The 26,073-nt window shown below is 40.9% G+C and overlaps 1 protein-coding gene across 2 annotated transcripts in view; it reads left to right on the top strand.

The window, feature by feature from the left end:
• The window catches only part of Nkain2 (sodium/potassium transporting ATPase interacting 2), a 1,156,795-nt gene that overhangs the window by 1,116,859 nt on the left and 13,863 nt on the right, over positions 1-26,073 (top strand). For both annotated transcript variants that reach the window (XM_055599337.1, XM_055599336.1), the window contains exon 5: positions 11,702-11,762. In XM_055599337.1, coding sequence (XP_055455312.1) covers positions 11,702-11,762 — 61 coding nt within the window. The remainder of the gene's footprint in view (positions 1-11,701; positions 11,763-26,073) is intronic.

The following is a 26,073-nucleotide window of genomic DNA, read 5'->3' as shown; positions in this document are numbered from 1 at the left end:
TCAGCCTAGTCCATACACGAAGACTATGTGTCTCAAGTCAGGCAAACAAACAAAGTATGTTTCGTAAGTGGAACTAAGTAAAACAAAGTTTGGGAAGCTTGAGAGATGGCTCATAGGTTAAGAGAACTTGCTGCTCAGGCACAGAAGCAGAGTTCAGTTCCCAGCACCCATGGAGGATGGCTCAGAACCACCTGTAACCCTAGTTCAGGGGATCTGACATCTTCTTGCCTTGGCAAAGCAACTGCTCTCACATGCATGCACACTTAAACATAAATTTTTTAAAAAAATTAATTAATATAAATGATCTCAAATTTTGGAAATGGCTTTTTTCAAAAAGCACAATTCTGTGGAAATTCATTCAACTTGTTGTACAAACCAATAGTTCTTTTAATGCTGTGGCTGAAAGGTATTTTATGGGGCAGGTGTCCGCAATATCGATTCTCCGTGCTCTGAAGGACATGGGATTGTGCCTCGCTTTCAGCTCTGGAGAGGAAAGGGGCTGTAAAAGGTAGGGTAGGTTTGGGTGTCTCGGTGTCTATTCCTTTCTGGGGTTAATGTTCCAGAGCACAGTTGTTGATTTAGACTATAGCTGCAACTGTGGTTTTTAAAAACAATGTTTCCAGGTTGCTGTCACATAAATGTTGCCCTTCAGCTTTGAGTTTTTGTCTTTGGTTTTCCAGACTTTGACTGTATCTTCTGTGAATTTGTTTTGAGGGATTCTGTTTGGAATTTGCTCCACTGGCTGAATTTGGAAGTTCATGAGGAATTTGTGAATTGAACTTAGAATGTTCTCATCCCTTTTTCCTTGTGTGTAGTATCCATGCCACAGTCGTCTTTACTTTGTAAACAGTCTCTTGGTTCCTCCTTGGGCCCTGACAGTCTCTTCTCAATGTTCCTCTCCTTCTCTGTTGCCCAAATAATAGTGATTTCTGCCTCCTCTCATCAAGCCTAAAGATTTTTTTCCCTTGGGACCCTCAATTCTGCAGACATTTTCCTATTTCAGTAACTGCATTATTTTTCTTTTTTTTTTAGTCTTTTTTTCTTTATTAATTACACTTTATTCACTTTGTATCCCCCCTGTGGTTCTCTCCCTCCTCCCGTCCCAATCCCTCCCTTCCTCCACCCTCTGCATGCATGCCCCTCTCCAAGTCCACTGATAGGAGAGGACTTCTTTTCCTTCCTTCTGATCCTAGTCAATTAGGTCTCATCAGGAGTGGCTGCCTTGTCCTCTTCTGTGGCCTGGTAATGCTGCTTCCCCCTCAGGGGGAGGTAATTAAAGAGCAGGCCAATCAGTTCATGTCAGAAACAGTCCCTGTTCCTATTACAATGGAAACCACTTGGATACTGAACTGCCATGGGCTACATCTGTGCAGGGGTCTTAGGTTATCTCCATGCAAAGTCCTTGGTTGGAATGTCAGTCTCAGGAAAGACCCCTGTGCTCAGAATTTTTTGGTTCTGTTGCTCTCCTTGTGGAGTTCCTGTCCTCTCCAGATCTTACTGTTTCCCACTTCTTTCCTAAGATTTCCTGCACTCTGCCAAAAGGTTGCCCATAAGTCTCAGCATCTACATTGATAGTCTACAGGGCAGAGCTTTTCAGAGATCCTCTGTGTAAGGCTCCTGACTTGTTCCCTCTTTTTTCCTTCTTCTGATGCCCAGCCTCTTTGCCTTTTTGGATAGGAATTGAGCATTTTAACAAGAGTCCTCCCTCTTGATTAGTTTCTTTAGGTGTACAGATTTTAGTAGGTTTATCCTATATTATATGTCTCTATGAGTGAGTATATACCGTGTGCATCCCTCTGCTTCTGGGATAGCTCACTCAGTATGATCCTTTCCAGATCCCACTATTTACCTGCAAATTTCATGATTTCCTTGTTTTTTATTGCCGAGTAATATTCCATTGTGTAGATAAACCACAATTTGTGCATCCATTCCTCCACTGAGGGGCATCTGGGCTGTTTCCAGCTTCTGGCTATTACCAATAAGGCTGCTACAAACATGGTTGAGCAAATGTCTTTATTGTGTACTTGAAAATCTTTTGGATATATGCCTAGGAGTGGTATAGCTGGATCTTGAGGAAGCACTATTCCTAATTGTCTGAGAAAGAGCCAGATTGATTTCCAGAGTGGTGGTACAGGTTTACATTCCCACCAGCAGTGGAAGAGGGTTCCCCTTTCTCCACAACCTCTCCAGCATGTACTGTCTCTTGAGTTTTTGATCTTAGCCATTCAGATGGGTGGAAGGTGAAATCTTAGGGTCGTTTTGATTTTCATTTCCCTAACGGCTAATGAGGTTGAGCATTTCTTTAAGTGTTTCTCTGCCATTCAATATTCCTCTGCAGAAAATTCTCTGTTTAGCTCTGTTCCCCATTTTTTAATTGGATTACTTGATTTTTGCTGTTTAACTTCTTTAGTTCTTTATATATACTAGATATTAGCCCTCTGTCAGATATAGGGTTGGTGAAGATCCTTTCCCAATCTGTAGGCTGTCGTTTTGTTCTGAAGACGGTGTCCTTTGCTTTACAGAAGCTTTTCAGTTTCATGAGGTCCCATTTATTGATTGTTGCTCTTAGAGCCTGTGCTGTTGGTGTTCTGTTCAGGAAGTTGTCCTCTGTGCCAATGAGTTCAAGGGTATCCTTCAACTTTGTATCCCCCCTGTGGTTCCAAATTATGAGTTTGGTTCACCCTCATAATTTCTAATTATTTTCTGAGACCTGCCTAGATTTTTGGTTTTTTTCTTTCATTTTATTTGTTTGTAAATAATTATTGGAGTATTTAATTATTGTTAATTTAAAACACTTATCAAATAATCACTTCCATTGATTCTCATTTTATTCATATTAAGATCCTCTTTGGTTTGATGAGTATTTTTTAATTAAAGTTTAATTGAAACATGGGCATTTAGAGTATCATGTGATGAGAGGCTATGTTTTAATCAAGTCTTCTGCATTTGTTAATTCCTCCCATAAATTTTGACAGGGAGCACGAGAGTTCTGGGTCCTTTCTGTCAAGTGTGGCTAGAAGTCCAGGATCTTCATTTAGACTCAATAAAGATTCCAGATAAGAAGAGCCTGTCATTAAGGCTGAGAGGCAGTGAACTGCCCTCTACCCAGTAGCCGCTCACTGATGATATCACAGCTGATGTCAGAGGACCTTCCTGCTGCTCCTAGGTGCCTCCCACAGACACTGCAGGGAAAGGATGGTCCTCATTACTGATGCACACTGGTAAACAGTGCTGACTCCACACTGTCTGCTCTGACACCTCTCCAATATGGAGAGCTAGAGTGCGCAATTACTGGGGAGTGAGGCCAGCAGTTTAGATTCATGAACCCTCATGTGGAAGAATAGGAAAGTCTTTCTAATTCCTAAAAGAAATGAAGATCTACAGCCCTTGTTTGGCTTCTTGGACCCCATAGCCTCCCTGCTCTTTGTTCTTTACTAAGGAATGAGAATTCAGTTGTTTCTCTTTCTTTCTCCTGTAGCACTGGTTGAAGAAGAAATAGTTTATTAAACTGTTTCCTGCTTCCCTGACTCTTTTCTAGTCCTTTGACTAGAGAAGGCAGGCTTTCCCCAAAGGCTCAGGATTGTTAGATCCTGAGCTGCTCAACTCTAGATCTAGTATATATGAAACCAAGAAAACAGGAGAAAAGATGAATGAGAAAGAAGATAAGGAAGGAAAGAAAGGAAAGAGTTAGGAAGGGACAGAGAGGATGAATTTGCATTGTATCCCTTCTTGGAGAACAAGGTCTCATATAGTCCTGTTTTCTTTCTATCTCTTAAGTTCCCATGTGACTGCACACTTAAAGTCAGGGTTCTGACATGTGCTCAGTTAAAAGGGCTAAAAAAAAAATTGTTCAGACAAATCCATCACTCTAGAAACAGATGTCCAAACTATAATATTTTAAACACTGATGTTGCACGTTAGATTATCAAAATTGAATGCTTCCACCAACCTAACAAAGGTTTCCCTTCCCTTTTACCGATTAGCTTCTAAGCGACTGTCTAGGATATCCAATTACAGTTTAGTCTGTTTAATCTGATTTAGTTCTGGAGAGAGAAAAAAATATATCATTTCCTTTCTGTCAGTAATGATGTCAAGATGATCGGTAACACCTCACCAGGTGATTTAGAAGTGAACAAACAATAGTAAATATATGAAGATGACAAGATGAGTGAAAAATAAAATGCTTTAGACTTAGCCGTACTTCAGAGGCCAAAAACAAGCAACTCAAATGCTTTGTCTTCTCCGAAGTGGGTATCCATTCGTTTTTCTGGAACAATACCACATAAACATCCCATGATGATTCAATCCATATTTTAAAAACGAACAAAGTAGGAAGCATTTCTTTTGGGGGGTTTATTTATTCTTATTTTATGTGTATGGTGTTTTGCCTTCATGTATGCCTGTGTGCCACATGCATACCTACCTAGTACCCTTACTTCCCGGTTCTTTTCTGAGTGCGTCTCAGACAATGTTGTCTCGCTTCTGCTTTCTCCACTACATTCTTTCTCAAAGCCTTTCAGTGTCTCTGGGATTTGTCTCAAGCAGGCCGGCCTACAACCTACTCTGGGGATGGCCTGCCATTCCTGAGAGGAACTGATACGCTAATATATTCTTAAAGAATGAGTTGGTTACTTTAGGTGCAAAGCTGAGTTGGGTAAGGAGGGAAGAATGTACAGGATTAGCATTCTTTGTTGACATACTGAGAAAATGAATTAAGAGAGAGTAGAGGGGAAAACAACTTTTTTTTTTTCTAATGCCTTTCTATGGGACTGAGTTCTAAGCAGGTGTGACAGAGATGCAGCTAAGAGGCTGGACATCACCTCAGGGAGGATTTGGATTCTACCAAGAATGTTATGCTTTTTCAAGGGCTGCACTTTACATGTATATAACAAGAGCAATTGGACACACTCTGGAATCCTGCTGATTGGACCCTGATCTGTCTATACACTTTTGATATGTATTGTTCTAGTATGAAGTTCCTAAAAGGATAAAACTATGGATGGTGCCTGAACACACACACACATCACTTTCCTGCTTGAGGATCTCTCTCCAGAGAAGCAACTTCAATTACTCATCTTCTGCAGCAATACATATAATGTTGATCCAAGGGCGGTTGCAGGGATTAATGAGCCAACACAGGAAATCAACTGTACCACTTGTCATCTGTACAACTTTCTCCCTTCCTACTGGCCTTTCCTACTGAAATCTACTTGAAATTACAAATTCTACAAGATGGCAAATCCCTTCAGGCTGAGACTGTATCTAAAATAGTAGCTCTAACCAAAGGCAGTATTGCCCTTTAAAGGAGACTTATGGAGATGTCTGAAAACATTTCTGATTGTCTCAGTGGTTGGCTGTCTCTGTTGTAGAATAGTACCGTTTAAATGTGCTCGCTGCCCAGTCGTAACGTCAGTTAGTAACCAGGGTCGGTCTCCATGGTGGCTTAGGCACCATTTAAGAGATGCACAGCATTGGAAACATTGGGGAGTATTAGAGATAACCTGAAACTCTCTACTACTGGCAAATTTTATGAGTTGCTTTTTGAAAGTTAGAATTAAATTAGAAATACACAGGTGTAGGAAAATTGGAAGATAGCAGAATTTCTGGATCCGATGAATTGGGGAAAGCACATTTACATTTGTAGTTAGAGGTGACCAATTTAAAAGCTAAACTCTTAATCAGCGGGCTGTTATAATGGAACGCAACAGGATTTACTTTTGTATCAAAGGAGCTCCCCCGGTAGTAAGAGAATGCAGCTGAATACAATTATAAACTCACTGATAAGCAGGGTGCAGGTTCTTAGCTGCATTCAGAGAAAAGGTACTTAATAACTGAGAATCTAGCAGCAACGCTAGATTCTAATGAGTTTAAACCCATTGGCCCAAGATCTCAGAATTTATCAATACTTGTTACCTAGATTTTCATTTCAAAGTAATGAAGTGATAAGTAAGAATCAAAAGGAAAGTTTGTGATTGAGGAAAAGAAAATGCCTTTCAAATGATTCACCAAGTACTAACAGCTGAAAATGAGAGATAAACCACTGATAAGTCAGTAAAACTTAGTCACATGTAGAATGAACATATGCAGAGGGGAAAGTGGAGTCACAGGCAGTACCCAAGGGATTTATACAACTGCACAGATCATCAACAAGCCAGGGCCAGACCCAAGTCCCGAGGACAATGTTCTCATGACACAGACCACTAAGAGAATAGAGCCTTCCTGTGGCTCTTGGCACATAAAAGATTTAAGAAGGCTTAAGATAATCCCGTGTAAATGCTCAAAGTCGCTGTGTGACTTTTTTGTTTGTTGTTTTTATTGTTAGTTTTTATAGTTGTGGTCTAGTTTGCTGTCTGTAGCTGTGATAAATAACCTGACCAAAAACACTTTGGGAAGAAAACGGGTTTATTTGACTTACACTTCAAGGTTAGCAAAACCTATCACTGAGGGAAGTCGGGGCAAGGATTCAGGCAGGAACTGAAGCGGAAATGACAGAGGCATGCTGCTCACTGGTTTGCCCCTGGCTTTCACTGAGCTAACTTTCTTCTGCGTCCCAGCCCCACCTCCCTCGGCATGGTACCACCCACAGCACACCCTCCTGCACCAATCATCAGGCAAGAAAATCCCTCCAGAGTCATGCCCTCAAGCCAATCTGAAGGAGGCAATTCTGCAACTGAGGTTCCTCCTTCTCAAATGAGTCAGATTGGCAACAATGTTTAGACATCGAAGCCAAATTGTTGTTGTTGTTTTATTAATTAATATTAATGAATTTTGGATAAGCAAGTGGTCAGCCCTAAAAACATACATTTACAAGAAACACTAAACAGACTCTTCAGGTTGTATTTGCATAAGTATTCCTTATACACGTGTACAATAATAATTAAAGAATAAAAGGACAAGAATTTGAGAAGGAGGAGGCATGGAAGGAGGAAGTAATCTAACCCTAGTTTATTTAATTAGAATGTTTTCACATATGTCTTGTACTATTTCATATATGTAATGCATGATAATTTGTTCAGGTTTTTCTACTTGCTCACAGATATTTTGTATTTTAATTAAAGCAGGCTGCCTGTTTGTGATTTGTCTTTTTTAAGAAAAAATAATAATAATAACAACTTCATTGCCTCGTACTTAGTTACAGACACAAAATAAATCAGTTTGGAGAGAGTAAATATTTAGACCTCCCCATTTTCCCAAATGCTTTCAAGTTAGTGATCATCACACACAAAGCCAGCTAGAGTACCTGGTGGAGATTTATCTCTAAACATTTCCTCCTTTTGGAAACCTTATACCCCATATTTAAACCTATGTTTACATTTTCTCCTGAAAAGTTGCCTGTCCACGCTAACTATGTGTTCGGGGTCAGTTTCATGGGCTGCTATGGGGCTCGATGTTTCTTCTCCCACTGGGTCTCAGGGTCATCTTGCACATTTGTGTATATGTGTAGGACTCAGAACACTGAGTGCTCAGTCCCTCCTATGTGTCATCCAAGCAGGCCAATAAAGTTCCTTCTGACCCAAGCATAAGCATATATGTTGGGCTTCCCTGTGAGGTCTTTGAACATCATGGGGTGCTCCCTGTGACACCTCCACATTTTTCAGTGGGAGGGAACAAGTGTTTTCTTCCTTTGGAGTCTTTATCATCAGGTACTCATAAGATTCCTAGACCAAAAGCTTGGCAAGGTCTCAGGAATGACAGCCGAAAAACGCAGAATGGTGAATTTGAGGAAGAGTGTCAGGAGATAAAGCCTAAAGGATAATAAATCAAAATGTGTCAAAGACAATGAAAACCAAGACAACACAAAAATCAAAAGGCCTTCGAAGTTGCAAAAGCAAACAAAACACTGACCAAAATGTCTTTAGAGATCTGAAAGCAAGCAACATACTAAACCAATGCAATATGTTTTCAAAGCAAAGGAAAAAAAAAGACAGTTTACAGTTTAAACAAAATACTTTGAAGGCATATGAAAAGGGTATCCATCAAAGTGGGATCCGTCTTTTTTTTTTTTTGGCTCACAATACTTTTATTTTTTTATTACCATTTATTCACTTTGTATCCCAGCTGTAGCCCCCTCTCTCATTCCCTCCCAATCCCACCGACCTTCCTTTTCTTTTCCCATGCCCCTCCAACACTGGGTAAGATGCTCAATCCTCATTCAGAAAGGCAAATGGGATAGACATCCAAAGAAAGAAAACAGGGAACAGGACAGGAGCCTACCACAGAGGGCCTCTGAAAGACTCTACCCAGCACAGTATTAAAGCAGATGCTGAGACTCATAGCCAAACTTTGGGCAGAGTACAGGGAATCTTATGAAAGAAAGGGGAGATAGAAAGCTGGAGGGAACAGGAGCTCCACAAGGAGAGGGACAGAACCAAACTATTTGGGCCCAGGGATCTTTTCTGAGACTGATACTCCAACCAAGGACCATTCATGGAGTTAACCTAGAACCCCTGCACAGATGTAGCCCATGGCAGCTCAGTGTCCATGTGGGTACCCTAGTAAGGGGAACAGGGACTGTCTCTGACATGAACTCAGTGGCTGGCTCTTTGATCTCCTCCCCCTGAAGGGGTTAGGGGACAGCCTTACCAGGCCACAGAGGAAGACAATGCAAACAATAGGATCCTTCTTAACCAGCTCAGAACAAACAAAATGGACCACTGACCAAACCAAGGGAAGTTGGGAGCCCCAGAAAGAACTCACCAATTATTCAATGAGGGAATAACACCAGATAGCCTAGCCTCAATGAGTCATGCAGGTACTGTTTTTTTATTCCAATGATCCCTTTAGTGAAAAGTGAATCATTCTCTGGGTCTCACATTGTGGTGCTATAACTGTCAACACAAAAACTATAGCCATCCTCTATTTTTAATTTTTTTTACAATTTATTCATGGTATATCCTGATTGTAGCCCCTTCCTCAGGACCTCCCAATCCCTTCCTCCCTCTCCCATCCCCCCATTTTCTTCCCCTAGGCCACTGAAACAGAAAGTTTTCCTTCTGCCATTTGCTCTTAGCTATTGAGTCTCATCAGGACTGTCTGAATCCTCTTCCTCTGTGGCCTAGGAAGGCCTCATCACCAGGGTTCACCAAGTGTTCAAAGAGCAGGCAACCGAGTTCATGACAGAAGCAGCCCCTGTCCTCTTAAAAGGAATAGGAAATAGTTTATCATGGTTCCATTTAGAGTGATCATGACTTGGGAGGCACAAATTTAGGTTGCACCAAATTCCGTGTTCCAACAGGGAAACAGTTTCACCACATTTTTATGGTTTTACAGAACAGAGAACGTCACACAACTTTAAAATCCATTGGTGAGTACCTCAGAGAAGCATGTACATCAAGATAGGGGAAGCTTTCTTATAGACTCAAGATGTGATCTAATGGCATCCTTAGGTTTGGGATTGGCAGAAGATACTTGACTGCTGAGCCAATAGTTTCTAAATGTTATTTGTTGACACAACATGTTAGTTCCAATTCGGGGGTGGAACGGTTATGAATCGTTGTTTTGCACAGCCAGAACTTAGCCCAATATAACGTCATTATTGTCTGGACCTGCAACATTCATACCACTCTACAGTACTGAAATTCTGTTCATGCAATCAGTCTCTGCAGACACAGACTCCTTGCAGGAATTTTTCTTCACAGCCAGAATCAGTTTCTTTTCAGAGGTTTTTGTTCACAGGAGTCTGTACTCACTTAGATCAATGCCTGGATACAATGTCACCATGATCACTGTCCTGAGAACATACCTTTCATTTGTGCATCTGTGTTGATTGCTCCATTATTTACAATAGGCAAGATAACGATTCGGTCTAGATGTCCATTTAAAGATGAATGGATCAAGAAAGTATGATATATATACACATGATTGTATTCAGCAATAAAAAAAAAAAAGAAATCCTGTCATTTACAGAAAAGTAGGTAGAGCTGAGATAATTAAGTTTATAAGAAGCCACTGCATATTTTCTATTATACGCAAAATCTACATTTATATATATTTACATGAACAAGCATGAACACACATAGGACTTGAAAGTAGAAAGGACATAGTGAGAGGAGAAGGAAAAGTTTACAATGAAATGGAAAGGGAAATAAAAAAGGAAGAGAAAATACCATATTTTCTCTTATTTACATAAAGAATCTAAAATTACATACATAATTATAGGATTATATCTATATATTGTATGTAATATACATTATATATGCACACACATATATATGAGAATAAATCATAAGGGAGACTATTTGAAGGGAGAAAGGAAAACAGTAAGAGAAATGAAGAGTGACGATGGCGGGCATTGGGAGTGTATAAAAGAACAGGATACAAGGATTAATATGTATGAAAAATCTCATAACGAAACTCATTGTTTTGTACAATAACAAAACATAGAATTTATCAAACTTGGATTGCTTCTGCTATAAGACACTTATCAGTAAATTATATCATTGCCTCCTATCAGAGCTGAGAATTTAATTAAATATTACTGATAAGAGAGACTACAATGTCTTTCTATCTTGAGGCTTAGATGCCAAATAACTTTGCTGAAGTTCTTCATAAGTTCACGTTTCAGTGGGCAAGGACTTTGGTGACCACAGGAACCTTTCTGTGGGAGGCCTCAGAAAAGTTGGTATGGCAGGGGCCAACCCAAGATCAGAGTGTTCTCACAATCTTTCTCACTCACAGGTGCCCATCTCATTTGCACCTCAGTAACATATCAGAATGCCCTGATTCCTCTACATGTTTTAACAAGACTTTCTCTTACCTGCAAAGGCCCATGCAACACATAGTGAAACCGCCTTGGAATATTTTCACAGCACTTTTCAAAAGTCGAGAAAGTTTGGTTTCTGCTATCCCTAGGTCCCTGTTGTGGGGCATGGCTGGCACACCCTGCCCACTACCCTGAATTCCCTAGCCCAGGAGTGGTTCTTCACTATATAATCCAGACATTTTGGTTCCCTCTCTCTCTGTTGCTCTCTCCCTCTTTCTGTGTCTCCCCTCCTCTTCTCCCCTCTCTCTCCCTTCCCCCTCCTCTGCCTCTTCCAATAAACCTGCATTTATTTATGTATGACTTTGTCTTGCCATCAGCTCATTCCATTATCATCTGTTTCTGTGACTCAGATTAAACTCAACAGAGGAAAATTCATTTTTAGAAGCATAGGCCCTGACTTCAAGAAAATTCTGGTATAAATATAAATGTTGAAGCCTGGTGGTGGTGGCATATGCCATCACTCAGGAGACAGAGACAGGTGGAGCTCTGAGATTGAAGCCAGCCTGGTCTACAGAGAAAGTTCCAGAACAGCCAGAGCTACACAGAGAAACCCTGTCTTGAAAAGAAAAAAAAAAAAAAAAAAAAAAAAAAAAAAAAAAAAAAAAAAAAGCAAGATAAAGCCAAAAATGTAAGTGTTGCTTCCATTCATGAATGGCCACGGTTCTTTTCCTGTCTTTGCACCTGAAATAGTTGTTTTATATTTACTTAGCAATTAGCAAAACTTATACATAAACATCAGAGAAGAAATGAAGCAATGTATTTCTTGAGAAGGCAGATAAATACTGGCGTAAACATCCACAAAGGAGTCACGATCCAGGGATGAACCATGTTGGAAGCCCAAATAGGACTCTAACTGCTGTCTTTGAAATGCTGTTCCCCCAGGGAGGTCAGACACTTTCGCCTTTGTGTGATGTCTAAAGCTTGTCCGTTTTGTTTCAGCTGGCGGGCTTCATCTACGCCTGTTATGTTGTGAAATGTATAACTGAAGAAGAGGACAGCTGTAAGTATTAAAGCTCTACTCTGTGTCTTTCAAGTTCAAAGCTTCCGTAGTGCTGGCTCCCCAGCCCCCCTGTCTCAGAGACAATGCCGCTCCACACCCCAGAAGAATAGGAAATAAGCCTTCAGTGCCCATCAGGCTAAGCTAGTCTTCACAAAGGAATCAGCATATTAAAGAAACAGAGAAGCTCTCGTTTTGAAAACATGCTTTCCCCTTTCATTGAAAGGTGTTTCAAAAATCTGTTCTTAGAACAATTTCTAGTAGAGAATACAGATGGGAAATTAGAGACAGAAGTGAATCTTAAACGAAGTTAAAGTGAATCTTCTCCTTTGTTACAGTTCAGTTATTGTGTGTTGCTAATGAAGCAGTTCCATCAAGGACTACAAATCTCAACAACCAATAATTTGCAATAGTTCTTAAAACTCTGCCAACAAGTGAATTCCTAATGGAAATCAATGGATATGACAATGATCCAGATAACATGATCTGAGATGCCATGGCATAAGATAGTATGGCATGATCTGACATGACATTCTGTGGCATGACATATTAAGATATGATGTGATATGGCATGATCTGATATGATACAATATGAAATGACATGGTATGGCACAATATGATGTAGTATGTTAAGAAATGACATGATATAATGTGATGTGATATGGTATGATATGATATTCCGAGATGTTTCTTATGAGTGAAGGAGTACATAGCAGCACCCCTTAAAGAAAGTAGAATGGGGACACAATAACTACCTGAGCGCGGGCAGGTTATTTGAGATGTAAGAGATGATATCCAGTAAGCATTCACAAAAGCATTATTCAGAGATTAGGGCAGATTAAAGGATACATAGATGTCTATATGTATGGACCAAACAGGCTGTGTAATCAGCATCTTTACAGAATAACACATTGCAAAATGCTCATGCTCATTTTACAAGGATAAAGGCAAGGAAATTTGACCCTGGAAAGTCAGAGTGCTTATTTATCCACTGACATTCCTGAAAATGGTCTAATAAAGAAGGATGTTCACTTTTTCCTAATTGAGTTTCGTTTGAGTAGTACTAGGTAAGCAGAGCTGACAATACAGATCAAAGAGAGAAACAGTTCTCTTCTAAACCCACAGTGAACTGTCCCACGGGGGGGGGGTAAAGAGGGCAGTCTTGAGACAAAAAGCATCAATGATGGAACCACAGTGAGTAACCCCTGAGCCATGGTACGCAGATGTAGGTTGACTGGTTGTTCTTAAAGGCAGTGTACCTATGAGCTAACAAGACAGCTCAGTGGCGAAGAGAGCATGCTGCTGTCACACAGAGCCTGGATTGGATTCCTGGCCCCCACACTGCTGCTAACAACTTTCTGAGACTCTAGTTGTAAAAGATTTGACTCCCTCTCCTGACCTCATCCAGCACTGCATGAGTGTGGTATGTAGACAAAAGACAAAACACCCATACACATTGAGAGAGGAGAAAGAGAGAGAGAGAGAGAGAGAGAGAGAGAGAGATGTTCCTAGGCCAACAGATAGCTCACAAGAGAAAGCATGATCACCTGAGTTTGATCTCCAAGCCCCACAAGCTTTGAAGGAGAAAATAAACCGCACAAGCAGTTGGTTCTCTGACCTCCACACACAAGTAAATTAAATAGTGCAATTTTTAAAAAGTAGTGTCCTTGTGGAACCCATGTTCACAGTCATCTAAAGCCCTGGTTTAGAGCTATCTAACACACTAAGTTGTTTTATAAAGAGCCCAGGATACTTAAGAACCGTTAGTGGTATTTTATGGATGTTAAAAACTTCAATTTATGAAAACTAAAGTATAAATAATACAAGGCCCATATATTGGTATACAGAACTTTTTCGTAAAAATTCTTACTATGTCAGAGAATACAAATTGTAGAGAAATGTGTCATAGAGAATTCTGTCCTGAATAAAAGTTTTGCCAATATCATGTAAACCCAAGAACCTCAGAAGTCTCCGACATAATGATGGTCTGAAAATTTGAGCTATGTCTCTGTCTTTCCTAAGCCACTGGCACTGAGCTTAGAGGCCCAGAGGCCCAGTGGACAGCATACAGATCTTCATCAGGGCTGCTTGCATACAATGACCTTTGGTGACTTCTAATTGAGTTTGTTTGTGACCATTTCCCAGCAACAGTTAGGAGTCTTTGCAGAGCAAACTGTTGGCTGGTATATTTCTCACACCTCGCCATTGCCTCATCCTCTTGCCGAGCGCTTATCTGAAGATACTGCCCAGAAACCTTACTTCTAATAACCTTATGTATGGAAAGAGGGGTTCAGATTTTTGTCAAACTTTGGGAAATTGTAAAGAAAATTATTTAGGCCCCTAATTTTTATGAAAGACAACGAAAACAAAAAGTGTTCTCTGGTAGCAGGCCTTGAATTAAGAAAGGTTTTGCCGAGGTCGTGATGTCTCCACCCTGAGAGGACAGTTCCTGCTCTGTAACTTGTGGTGAGAGCGCTGTGGAGAGAAGTAGGGGGCTATGACTATCGAGTGAGTACTGTAGGCTCGAGGCTGGTCTGAAGTTGAGCAGCTCTATACTCAGTGCTCACAGACACGAGCGCACCCAGCAAAGGTCAGAGGGAAGACGCATCAGCTGCCAAGGAACCATGAGGAAGGACAGGAGTCAGACTCCAGGAAATGGTAAGAAATCATTACAGAAATAGACGGTACAGGACTGTGTAACACAGGGATGGGTTAGAAAGGAAAAAAGAGAGCAGGAGGAAGAGAGAGAGAGGCAGAAGGGGAGCTAACATTCCAGGCTAGCCTCACACTTGCTATGTAGCCAAGGATAACTTTAAACTTCTGATCTTCCTGGCTCCTCCTCCCAAGTGCTGGGATTACAGGTGTGCCACAGGGCCCTGTTTCTGCAATGCTTTGAGTCGAGCTCGGGCCTTATGCGTGCTAGGCAGAGCTCTGTACCTACTGAGGTACACGGCTAGCCTTACAACAGAGACACTAATGAACGTATCTTTGCAGTGAAAAAGCTAAAACCTGAACTTCCCTGGGCTTGACCCTGTAATCTAAACCAGAACCACAGCCTGGCAAATGAGCTGACTGCCCAAACTCACAGTATAGCGCTGCCACCTGCTGTGCACACTAGGACATGACACCAGGTAGCCTCATGAGGGTGTGCTTCCGTTTCCTATGCATTGGTAGGCCTGCCCTGATAACACACCACAGCACTGACAGCTTAAACAACAGGAACTTATTTTTCCCCCGGTTCTGGGGGCTGAACCTCCAAGATCAAGGTGTTAGCATGTGGATTGTCCTGAGACCTCTCCTTGCCTTATATATGGTACCTTTTCAACATCGTTTCGTGGCCTTTTCTCCATCTCTTTCCTGTTGTGTTAATCATTTCAGTCCAGTTGGACTGCAACCCTGCCCTGACGGCCGCATGTAACTTTAATTAGCTCTTTAAAGGCCCTGTCTCAAATTCAAGTTCTCTGTTTATGAAATGAACGAGGGGGACACAAATCAAACACACACAATATGTTTCCTGAATGTACATTTATAGGGGGCAGAGCAAAGCTGGCCTCAGATCAGAGCTCCGGGGTAGTAACGCTGCCCACATGGCAGCATGCTCCCTACCATCAGGCAGGAAACCCAGTCGGCACCTCCGCTGTGACGTCATCTGCTTTCAGATGAAAAGTTCCACGCCCGGGAAAAGCTGAAAGCAAAGCCTGGACTCCGTCTCAACAGCTTTACCTTAAACCTGGCAGCCATTAGCGCACAGGCACACTTGGTTATATCTGTCCTGCCTTAGAAGAGCAGACTTCCGCTGGGAGGGTGGGCTTCCTCCCCGAGCTCTTCACAGCAGAGCTCTCCTGTTTCCGGAGCCTTATGCCTCCAAGTCTCCTTCATCCACTTGCATTTGTCACTGTTTACAATCTTCCGTAAAAGAAATTCCCCGTCCTCATGCCTTTCACCATATACGATGCCCTTTTCTCTCCCCCAGACCTCCCCTCTGCTAACAGCAATCAGCTGTCCACTTCAGTGACAGAGCTAAGAATTTATCTTTACTCGTTACCTGCTATTAAAAGGTCTTTACAGAAAATATCACTAATCTATGATAGAACAACAACAACAAAAAAGTCCTTCAATATGACCTCTCAATTTTCATTACTGTTTCTTTTTTTAATGTATTTTCATTAAAACAAAGTACAACTAAACGTTGGTCTCTTGCATTAAATGCATTTCATCCATTTTAAGTACCTTTTTCTAAGTACATTTTCCATCTCTGTGAGTTCCTTTAATTGTGGATTCAAAATGGCAGATAGAAAATATTTGGTGAGGGGAAGAGCGCATTTGTACAAAGTACATACAGCCTTTTTGTTCTTGTCAAAGTTCTCAAATAGCATACTATTTATATTCTTCATGTTATATAAGATAATAGTATCTTGTATAGCAATTGTTTGTTACACAGAGCACTGCATTGGGTGTTTCAAGTGACCAAGAGAGGTACCGAGTATGGTGCAGGGTGTGTGTAGGTTATATATAAACTGTCATTTTAGCTAGGGTATCTGGGCATTGTGAGTTTTTTGTATCCACAGGAAGGTCCTGGAATCCCTCAGGGAAAACTGTAGCCACCACCTGATCTAATAGAGATGCATTGTATTTCCAAATGTTATTCAATAGGGAAATTGCCCTGGGGGGGAAAAAAAAGATGTGGAATGTCATAGCCTAGGGGACTTATTCTGAAAGCAATACCGGAAAATGAATTCTAGCAATTTAAATGTGGAGTTAGACACATACACATGCCCACCAACTAAACACAAATGAATAAAAACCTGTCCTGAAGTCTCTGAAGTCAAGGGGCCTAGGGACAAAAGTTGCCATCGATTTATGGAATCTTTCTTTTAAAAAGAAAACCAGAGGAAATTATTCACTGTTTTCAGGATAATACGTTTCTATTATTTTTGTTTGATTTTCCTTCTAAAGCTTGCTGGCCTACACTATGTATCAAACTACATTCTATATGCTTTGAGCATGTGTCCAGATAACCAGAACCATCAGGCTCGAATACAACTCCTTAAGCTTAGTCACTTACAATGCAGTGGAGGGACATGGAGATATATTCTGCCCTGAAAACCTAACACTTAATCTTGCTGGTAAATGACTAAAGGGTTGCTACAGAAAGCACAAAAATGTACACAAACAAAGCAGTAAGAGGAAAGAAAATCAAAACGAACTTATAATGAGTCCTGATCTTCAGTTAACATTTTGGCATATCAGTTTGATTTTCTTTCTGTCCTTTCTTCTCTCAACTGTACTCCCTTCTGTCTTTTCTTTTCTCCTTCTGACCCTTCCTTCCTTCTAGTCACTCACCATGCTTCAAATGTGGGTGCTCAGATCATACTAAACCCTGGGTTTTGTATCCTGAGGTTTCTTGTTATTTTAAGTCACCCCTCAGACATAATCCAGAAGTGGTAACAGAAAGTTCAGTGAAAAGCACAGCAGATTGTGTGGCTGGTGGGCAGGTGAACTTATAGTCTGTATTATTTACAGAGTCAAACGAAAGATACATAGTCTATATATTATCATTTGGCCATCTCTTTATAACAAATTTAAAGATTACCAAGTGAAATAGCTTGTCTTTATTTGCCAAATTCCAATCAGGTCAAAACTCACCATTTTTTTTCTTATCTCTGAGCAACATCACATATTACTAAACGCTAACAGTCCAGATGTTGAATGCCATTAACATGTAGCTGTGCTCTGCAGAGTCATAGTGTGGTCACAAAGAAAGATGTCATCTTCCCTTTCTACTCCCCCAAGGCACAGAAACTTTGTAGTGTGCTTAAGATCTATTCATTCCGCCTAAGATTTATTTTCTTGCTGGGTAGGGGAGTGAGCTTTGAAACAGGGTTTCTCTGGGCAGCCCAGGCTAGCATCAAACCCCTGCCTTCCAAGTGCTGGAATTGAAGGTGTACACCAACACCACGTAAAGTGATGATTTCCTTAAACTTAAACAATAAGAAAAATGATGTCTACTGTTTTATTTCAACGCAAATTTTATAAGCCTCTAAAGATTAAGTCACGGAAAGTTCATAATCTAGTACACTAAAGCTGACTCTGTGAGTAAAAGAGTGCTGGAGAAACTGACAGGAGCCAGACATGTCTCATTCCCCACTGTATCCTGCTACCTGGAATACACACACACACACACACACACACACACACACACACACACACACACACCATTCCCAACCTGGAGAAAAGACTCAGGCTTTTTTGAGAAATAAAGAGTTAACCAATTGGCTTTCCACAAACATTTCATAGATATATGAAAGACAGCACAGAAACGTGACATCTCCTTAGTCTTTTATTTTCACATATGGCAAACCTGCCCCTGTGCTTCCAAAAGGTGCTTTGTTATACTCAGTGTTTCAACTACGTAGAATCAACTGAAGTCTGAGTGTGTGATCAATGTGTGGAACAGATGAATGGACTCTGCCACCTGTGGGTCATATGAGAGGCCCTTTCACTGACAGCCGTGGTCTCCAGCAGTAATGTGTGCTTCTTCACATTGCCTGCAAAATTAGCTACCACCCATCTCGTCTCTGGCCCTTGCATTGCTCCCTCCTGTGGCTGCTTAAGAGAAACCAGCTCTATTTCTGAACTTAGAATTTCAAATAAAAAGTGGAAACTGATTCTTCAACAATCATTTCTTTTTTTTCCTCCCTTTTCTCATGTTATCTACTCTGTTATGCTAAATGGCTTCTTATTCATACAAACACACACAGGCGCCCACACTATATTCGTCTTTATGTAAATCTAATCTTTCGAAGTCAAAAATATGAGGGGAAAGAAATGATTTATTTTCTGTGAAGCCTTGGCTTCTAAAGAATCAATATAGAGGCAACAGCATTCAGATAAGCAGAGAAGATTTTTATCCTAGGCATACAAAGGAAGAATTTCCTGCAGAAAATAATTTTGGCACCAGGAACTTATATTAACTAGTAGAGACAAAGAATAGGGCAATTGTTTTAATCAGCCTCAGAAGAAAAGAATGTCAGAGCATATGAATGCAAAAAGAAGAGTAGTGGCATTAACAAAAATAATTTGAAAAAGAAAAAACTATTCCACTTGATCATTTTGCCCCTCCCAATAATATGGACCCTAGTCTACCTGCGGTAAATGTCTATGCTTGCTACTACACATGAATAATAGCTCAGGAAAAAGGAGCAGGCAAGTTGCAGAAAAATAGACCTTTGGGCACAAAGATTTTGTATTCAGGTTCATAAAATAAAGTTGCTTGGATACCCTGATCTCAATACCAGAGAACAAATGACAGCAAGACAAAGGTCTAGCTCGGAGGGAGGGGCCGTGGGGGGGAGGAAGCCCTCTATACCAGACACATGCTGGAATGGTCTTGACACCTAGTTTTTTGATGAATGATGTTGGCTGGTGGCCACTCCAAGACATCCCGTTGAGCTTTGTGCAAGACAAACAGGCGGATGAGCTTAGGAATCTCCCTCTTGCCAGAAGGACCGAGATACCTGCATCCCTGAGGATGCACTGACAGATGCTGGGAGTGAAAACAGCAGAACAGAGCCACCTGGCATGTGGGCGGTGAAAGAGTGTTTGTCGGTGAGCGTGGAGGTACGCCCTGGATCCCCAGTGACATTTGAGGAAGACCTCAGTAGCAGGGGATGCTCCAGGTGGTCTCTGCTACAAGAGGTTGCTACTATGTGGCCCGGAGTGAGAGAGAAACAAACCTGAAGCTCACGGGAGGTACACTGCGTTTAAATAATGGAAAGTAATTAGGCTGAAGACCGAAATCAGTGATGGCATTTTATAATTACGATTAATTTAAAGGTTAATTTCCTTTGGTGCAAAAATCTTATTTAAAACGTTTACCAGGAAAGGAAATTAGGACGTTACTATCAGGAGGCTTAGAGCACTTCTGGGAATCCATGTCTATTATCAGTTAGAAATTAGGTTAGGTCTGTAGTAGAAATTTCAATTCATATATATATATGTATATTAGGTGGCAACCTAGTCCCAAACTGACAAGGTTGGCTGGGGTAGACAGCATGAAATTTGCTTTCATTTGTTTGTTTGTTTATAGGATTAATTATAAATGTTTCTAACAAAGGAGTCTAGTCTATACATGAACAGTCCTGACACAAAAAGGAAATTGGATATGGATTGCTGCCTCTGTAACTAATGAAGTTGATGTTGAAAGTATTCCCAGGAGTAGGACTACTATGGGATGGCACAGGTACACATCCATACTCCAACATCCCTGAGTTAAAATGAGTAGGAAGAGTACTACAGTGGGCTCAAATCCACCTTTCCTGCCATCCTCTGGGCCCTGCATTGTCCATTACTGTTTTCCTGTTGGGAATTGTCAGGCCTCAGGCTCCAGATGCTGTGATCCATCATCCTTCTGGATCTAGAGGCAATCGGCTGCAGGATCCTCTGTGGATCTGCAGATGCTCAAATCTCTTATGTAATATGATATATGCTTGCAAATGGCCTACACATAATTCTAGCATATTTTGAATCATCATTATTCTTCTACCACAGTGTAAGTGCCATATAAATAGCGATTACATTGTATTTTTAGGAAATATTGATTTCAAAGAAATGTCTTCACATGTTCAGGGTAGATATTATCTTTTTTTTCTAGTACTTTCAACCCATGTTTGCTTATGTCCTTGAATGTGGAGAGAAAGAGAGACAGAGAGAGAGAGTGTGTGTGTATATGTGTGTGTGTGTGTGTGTGTGTGTGAAAGAGAGAGGTCAAGATGAGCTCTTCTTCCAATAAATTTGTTTAATAACATCAGTGCATAGTAATATACAGCTAGAAATAACTAAATTATAGATTTACTCCTTTAATGTTTCCATTGCTACCATTGGTGTGCAAATCAATCACAGAAATATGGAATTATGCAGAATCATAGAACTATTAGTAATCCCATAATTTAGTTCCCTAACTTTACAGTAAAGGAAAAAGACACTGGAGTTGTCTTGCTAGAAGTAGAATAATCAAGGGAACTGGCATCCCTGGTTCTAGGCACAATTTCCTCATCATTTCACGACAGTACTCCAGATTAAACCGCCAGTCTGTGCAAGATGCCAGGGATGAAGAAAAAAAAAAAGACACCAACTCTACCTTCATGATGCCTACAGTCCAGTGTACAATTCCCAGGAGAAAGGAAAATGATACTAAGACATGGGGAGTACTCAGACAAGGAAAGCTGAAGTACCATGGCATATATTCCAAGGGAATCTCATGTACTTTAGAAGACAGGAACATTGGAAGGAACATTCCACGTCCCTGTGGAAGTGATACTCTAGCTGAAATTAGAAAGATAAACCACAGGAACATACAATTGAATACAACTGAACTTTTTAAAAAGGCCTGTCTTTTTAACAGAGCTAAGTTTTAAACATTAGCTAAGTTTCAGGTCTACGTTGGCCAAAGCTCTACCATAATACATATGTCAATAATTTTGCATGTTTTCAATTAGCCTGGAATAGCTAAACTACTTTCAGTGTGCCCACACATCAGTAAGAATGTTGGGGTAACCCTGGCTGATCTGCTTCCTGAAACTGCAACGGCTATCCTAATAAGATGATCAGTGTAGGCTCAGGAGTTCTGTGATTTTCCTTGCTAGACCTCGCAAGATAATATAATTACACAAACATTACGAGGCACAGGGCAAGGAATATTTCTCTAATGGGTGATTATAGCATGCATATTTACATTTTATTTCTCTAAATATACATGCATTAATGCGCCCACCATCCTAATTAAAACTGCTGCACTTAAGCGGGTTGTGCGTTCTAAATATATCCTGGGTGTCAGCTGAGAAGATATGCCAAATCATGTCTAACTAACTCGTCTGTTATTTGCAATAACTACTCCCTTCAATTCCTTTCTAAAAGGCATGTCATATATAATTGAAAGCAATTCTAACAAGGGTGAACGAAACAAAGTCTCAGGGATCCAGTCAATCCGAATGGCAACCAAGCCCATGACGTTGGGTCAGTCACGTCGTCGTAGCCTGTGTGCTTCTCCACATTCACAGAAAGTAGCGAAAAATACAGAACTCATCATTTCCTGACACCTTGGTTTCCTCGCTTTCTCTTACCCAGGCGCCTCATGAACCCCCACCTCTCCCTCACTGCTCCATTTCTTTCACTCAGCAGGCTGTACTGAGAGCACCTTCATCATTGAGGGTCAAAGGTGGTCACTGAGGCCACCTTTCTGAGCCTCTTCTCTTTCTCCTGCCTCTCCTGTCTCTGTCCTGGAAAAAAGTTCCCTCCCTCTCGCTCTGGAGCTTTGCTGCCCAGATGGCTTTTCACCTTCCTTCTCACCCTCTGCCTCCAGGGAGGGCAAGGGCAGCGTTGCTCTTCCAAGCATGCTGGATGCCAGTCCTCACCTTCGCTTTCCTCAGGCTTGGATTAGCAACATCCATGCCTGAGCATTGACAGTGCTCCAGGTCTAACCGACGGCGCTCTTCCGTCATAAAGGAGAGTTGCTAGCCCTGTCTGGGAATGTGGACTCAGCACACCTGGCTGATGGCCAGCTGCTACAAAACAGCGTTTCTCCCTTCTGACAGTGGTGTGTCACTTTCCAGGCTCTCTAAAGCGAGTATTCAAACACAACGAAGTCAATGCTGTCAAGTGTTGACTCTTTGGTCCTCCTCCCTGTCCTACTCTATCCTTGAAGCCCTGCCCAAATCTGAAAAGGACAGGTAAGAGCGTTCCATCCTACACCCTTTGACCTCCTACACAATCCAAGATGCTTGGCCCTCACGGTCTCTGTTCTTGCCCACTTTTTCCTATTCCCTTGCCACAGAATCACAGGCCATTAGTAAAATAGGATGGTCTCTAGGAATAGACACCCCTAGTCCTTCTTGATAAGGAACAATGTGATTTCCAAAATTATTCAAAACACAAAGACTCTTCCCTCTACAGTTGCTTTTTAATAAATTTTGCTGCAGTGTGTCACACAAGCTCTTTGTTACTCATCATAAAACCACAGCTTTAATCAAAGAGGCATTAAAGAGTTCCATAGACCCGCCTCTACACCCTGATGCTTCTGCTGATGACATCCTCATTGATATCATTCCATATAAAACACCAGTAAATTCAGCTACAGGTTTGCTTCTTTGAGCCTTTCCTACATCCATTAACTGGCCTGAATCGTTCTAAGTTCATCAGGAAATGTGTGTTTAAAGCTTCATCCCAACTATTCACCTTGTATATGTATTTTACTTTTAAAAATAAAGATGGGATCCAACACCCATCCACTGTGTGTTTTTAAATTTAACGTATCACACAGGATAGATACCTGATACTCTCAATCCTTCAAAGCTAAAATCTTTTAGATATCCCCAAAGGTGTCAATAGTACTTAATCTTGGGGACAGTAAGAGCCATCTATGTTGATTCAAAGCCTACTTAATAGGAGGGAATTCATGTTTTGTACTGTAACCTAGCAACTGCACATGTATGGTAAGGTTGTAGATCCTAGAGGACCTCCTGGAAGAATGCCACTTTCCTAAACCAGCTTAATCCTTAACTGCATTCTGAATATTTATTTGTATGCCCAAAGATACGTGTAGCTGTCATCCTTCGTCAAAGAAGCTACTTTTTGCTGCACATGTGAACAATTACAGAAAGCCACAACTATTCTAAATGCAGAAAATTGTAGGGTAACCAACCCCAGCTATACATTACAACACAACCCCCATGCCATAGGCTCAGGGAGCATTGCAGAAGAGGGGTGGAAAGATCATGAGAGCCATAGACACAGGAGGTCTGCTATGAGACAGTCTTCTGTATATAACAGGAAATCTGCATTTGGGAAATCCCAACAATGTGTGTGTGTGTGTGTGTGTGTGTGTGTGTGTGTGTGTGTGTCTGTAGCAATAAGAGTTTTAAAAGAACAGACCATGAATTTGGGGGCGGGGGTTCTGTGGGAGGTGTTGGTTGGGAAGGAGGGATGGAAATGATCTGAAGTCAGTTCTCATGTATGAAGGTCTCCAAAAGAAGATTTAGCTATACAGCTATTCTTTTAAAAAAAAATCAAAGAAAGAAATTAAACTGCAAAATAAATATGAATTGCTTAGAGGTGTCATACTTAGATAACCACACACTCCGCTCGGACCTTGCCTTCCAAAGTACCTGCCTCAGGCTAGCCCTCAGCTTCCCTGGGACATTTCAAGTGGTGCCATTATTCGCCTGAAGATCCCAGCACCGAGCTTGTGGTCTCAGCAGAAAACCATGAGAACTTCTTAAGATGTTATCCACGGTACTTTTCTTCCTGAGAATCAGCAGAAATAGATGAAGGGAATAAAAACAGTTCAGCGTATGCAAGTTGCATGTGATTCTAATTAGATATTTAGAAATAAAAGCTTCAAGTGGTTATTCAGACAACTTCTAGCTGAACACCCATTTTATTTATTATGATAGTGCTGTTATTCTTGCTTTTCATTTTCATTTATTAGCATGTAACAATGGTTTACAACTTTGAAAATCTGTTTCTGATGCAACTAGAAAAACGATATGAAAAATAAAATTCCAAGACCCTGAGAAAATACACTTGATGAACAAAGTTAGGAAGGGAAGCATCTGTGTGAGTCAGTTAATGAGTCTCATTCCGTTCAGTGTGTGCTTTGCTGGCTGGAAGCTCTTCCTTAGCACAACACTTTAGTGGCCTTCCGGGCAACAAGATCATGTGTTCCTATAGGGACTGTATTTCTCTAATCAGAATTTAAAAGAGTGAGAGAGAAAGGGGGAGGAGGGATGGAGAAAGGAAGGGACAGAGGAAGAGGGGAAGAGAGAAAGAGACAGACAGAGAGAGAGACAGAGAAACACAGAGAGAGAGAGACAAAGAAACAGAGAGAGAGAGAGAGAGAGAGAGAGAGAGAGAGAGAGAGAGAGAGAGCAAACATTCAAAATCCATTCAGGGACTTTTGCCCAGATGGAACAGCTCCAGTTCATACAATCAGTTTGAATTGCTACCGCCAAGTAAGACTTGAGGGGGAGAAAGGCCGTTCTCAGTTTGGCCTGTGGTTAATTGTGTTGTAAATTCCTTTTGTGCACCTGCATGGAAGTTCCCTTGAAATTCATACCTGCAGAGATAATGGGTAGACGCTCTGTTTTCAGAGGCCCACACACATTCTTTAATGCCTTTCAATGTGTTCTCCTAAATATTTAGGCTTCACTTTCAGCAATCTTTCTTTTTAGATTTCCCTTCATGGTTCTCTCCAGTTCTGTCTTCAGAAAAGAATGTGTTGATTAGTGGATTTGTCGTTAATAACAGAGGGACAATTTTATGTTATAATACCTCACTTCCAACATGTGTTTAAAAAGGCAGTTTAGTTTGCTGGACTAAATAGTCATGATTTAATTTAAAGAAAAGGGAGGCTCACTACAGGGAATAGAAATTAGCAAAGAGTATTTATTCAAGAAGCAGTTTTCTCTTCCTGGATAATTTTTCAATTCTGCTATTATTAATGTTATTAAATCGTGGTTGCTAAATTGATATGGTACTTTTCTAATTTAAAATAATTGCATCTCCCTCTATCCCCATAGGTCAGTATAGACAAACACACACTCATTGAAGATAAGGAAACTAAGGCTATAAGAAAGCACCACAGAACTTGAAATTAAACTCATATTCCTGGAAGGTCTCTAGAGAGGATAGCTGTGCCTGCCTCTCTGCTGTGGTGAGGCATTCATAAATGTGCAAATATTCACACTCATTGGATTACATGTAATAATTATGTGTAGTTTTTACATACTTTTGTCTTAACAAATCCATTGAAAGAGTGTTTTCCAAGAACCAAACACAAATCCATCCAATGCTCAAGGTTAGACACATACAACATTTATTTTGGCACCTTCTGTCCAGTTTTGTGCCTCACCTTAGGGTCTGGGGTCATTCAGTAAGAGTAATGTTTTTCTGTGTGAGGACTGAGCAAATTCCCTAGGGTACTCCTTGTTTAGCTTCTTTAGGAGTATAGATTTTAGTATGTGTATCCTATGTTATATGACTAATATCCACTTATACGTGAGTATGTAGCATGGTGTGTCTTTCTGCTTCTGGGATACCTCACTCAGGATGATCTTTTCTAGTTCCCACAATTTGCCTGCAAATTTCATGATTTCCTTGTTTTTAATTGCTGAGTAGTATTCCATTGTGTGACTGTAACACACTTTCTGTATCCACTCCTCTGTTGAGGGACATGTGGGTTGTTTCCAGGTTCTGGCTATTGCGAATAAAGCTGCTACTAGCATGGTTGAGCAAATGTCCTTGTTGTATATTTGCACAT

This window comes from Psammomys obesus, unplaced genomic scaffold (genome assembly GCF_907164565.1).
Source record: "Psammomys obesus unplaced genomic scaffold, mPsaObe1.curated_primary_1811, whole genome shotgun sequence".
Lineage (NCBI taxonomy): Eukaryota > Metazoa > Chordata > Mammalia > Rodentia > Muridae > Psammomys > Psammomys obesus.
This window is presented reverse-complemented; position numbering and strand designations above follow the sequence as displayed.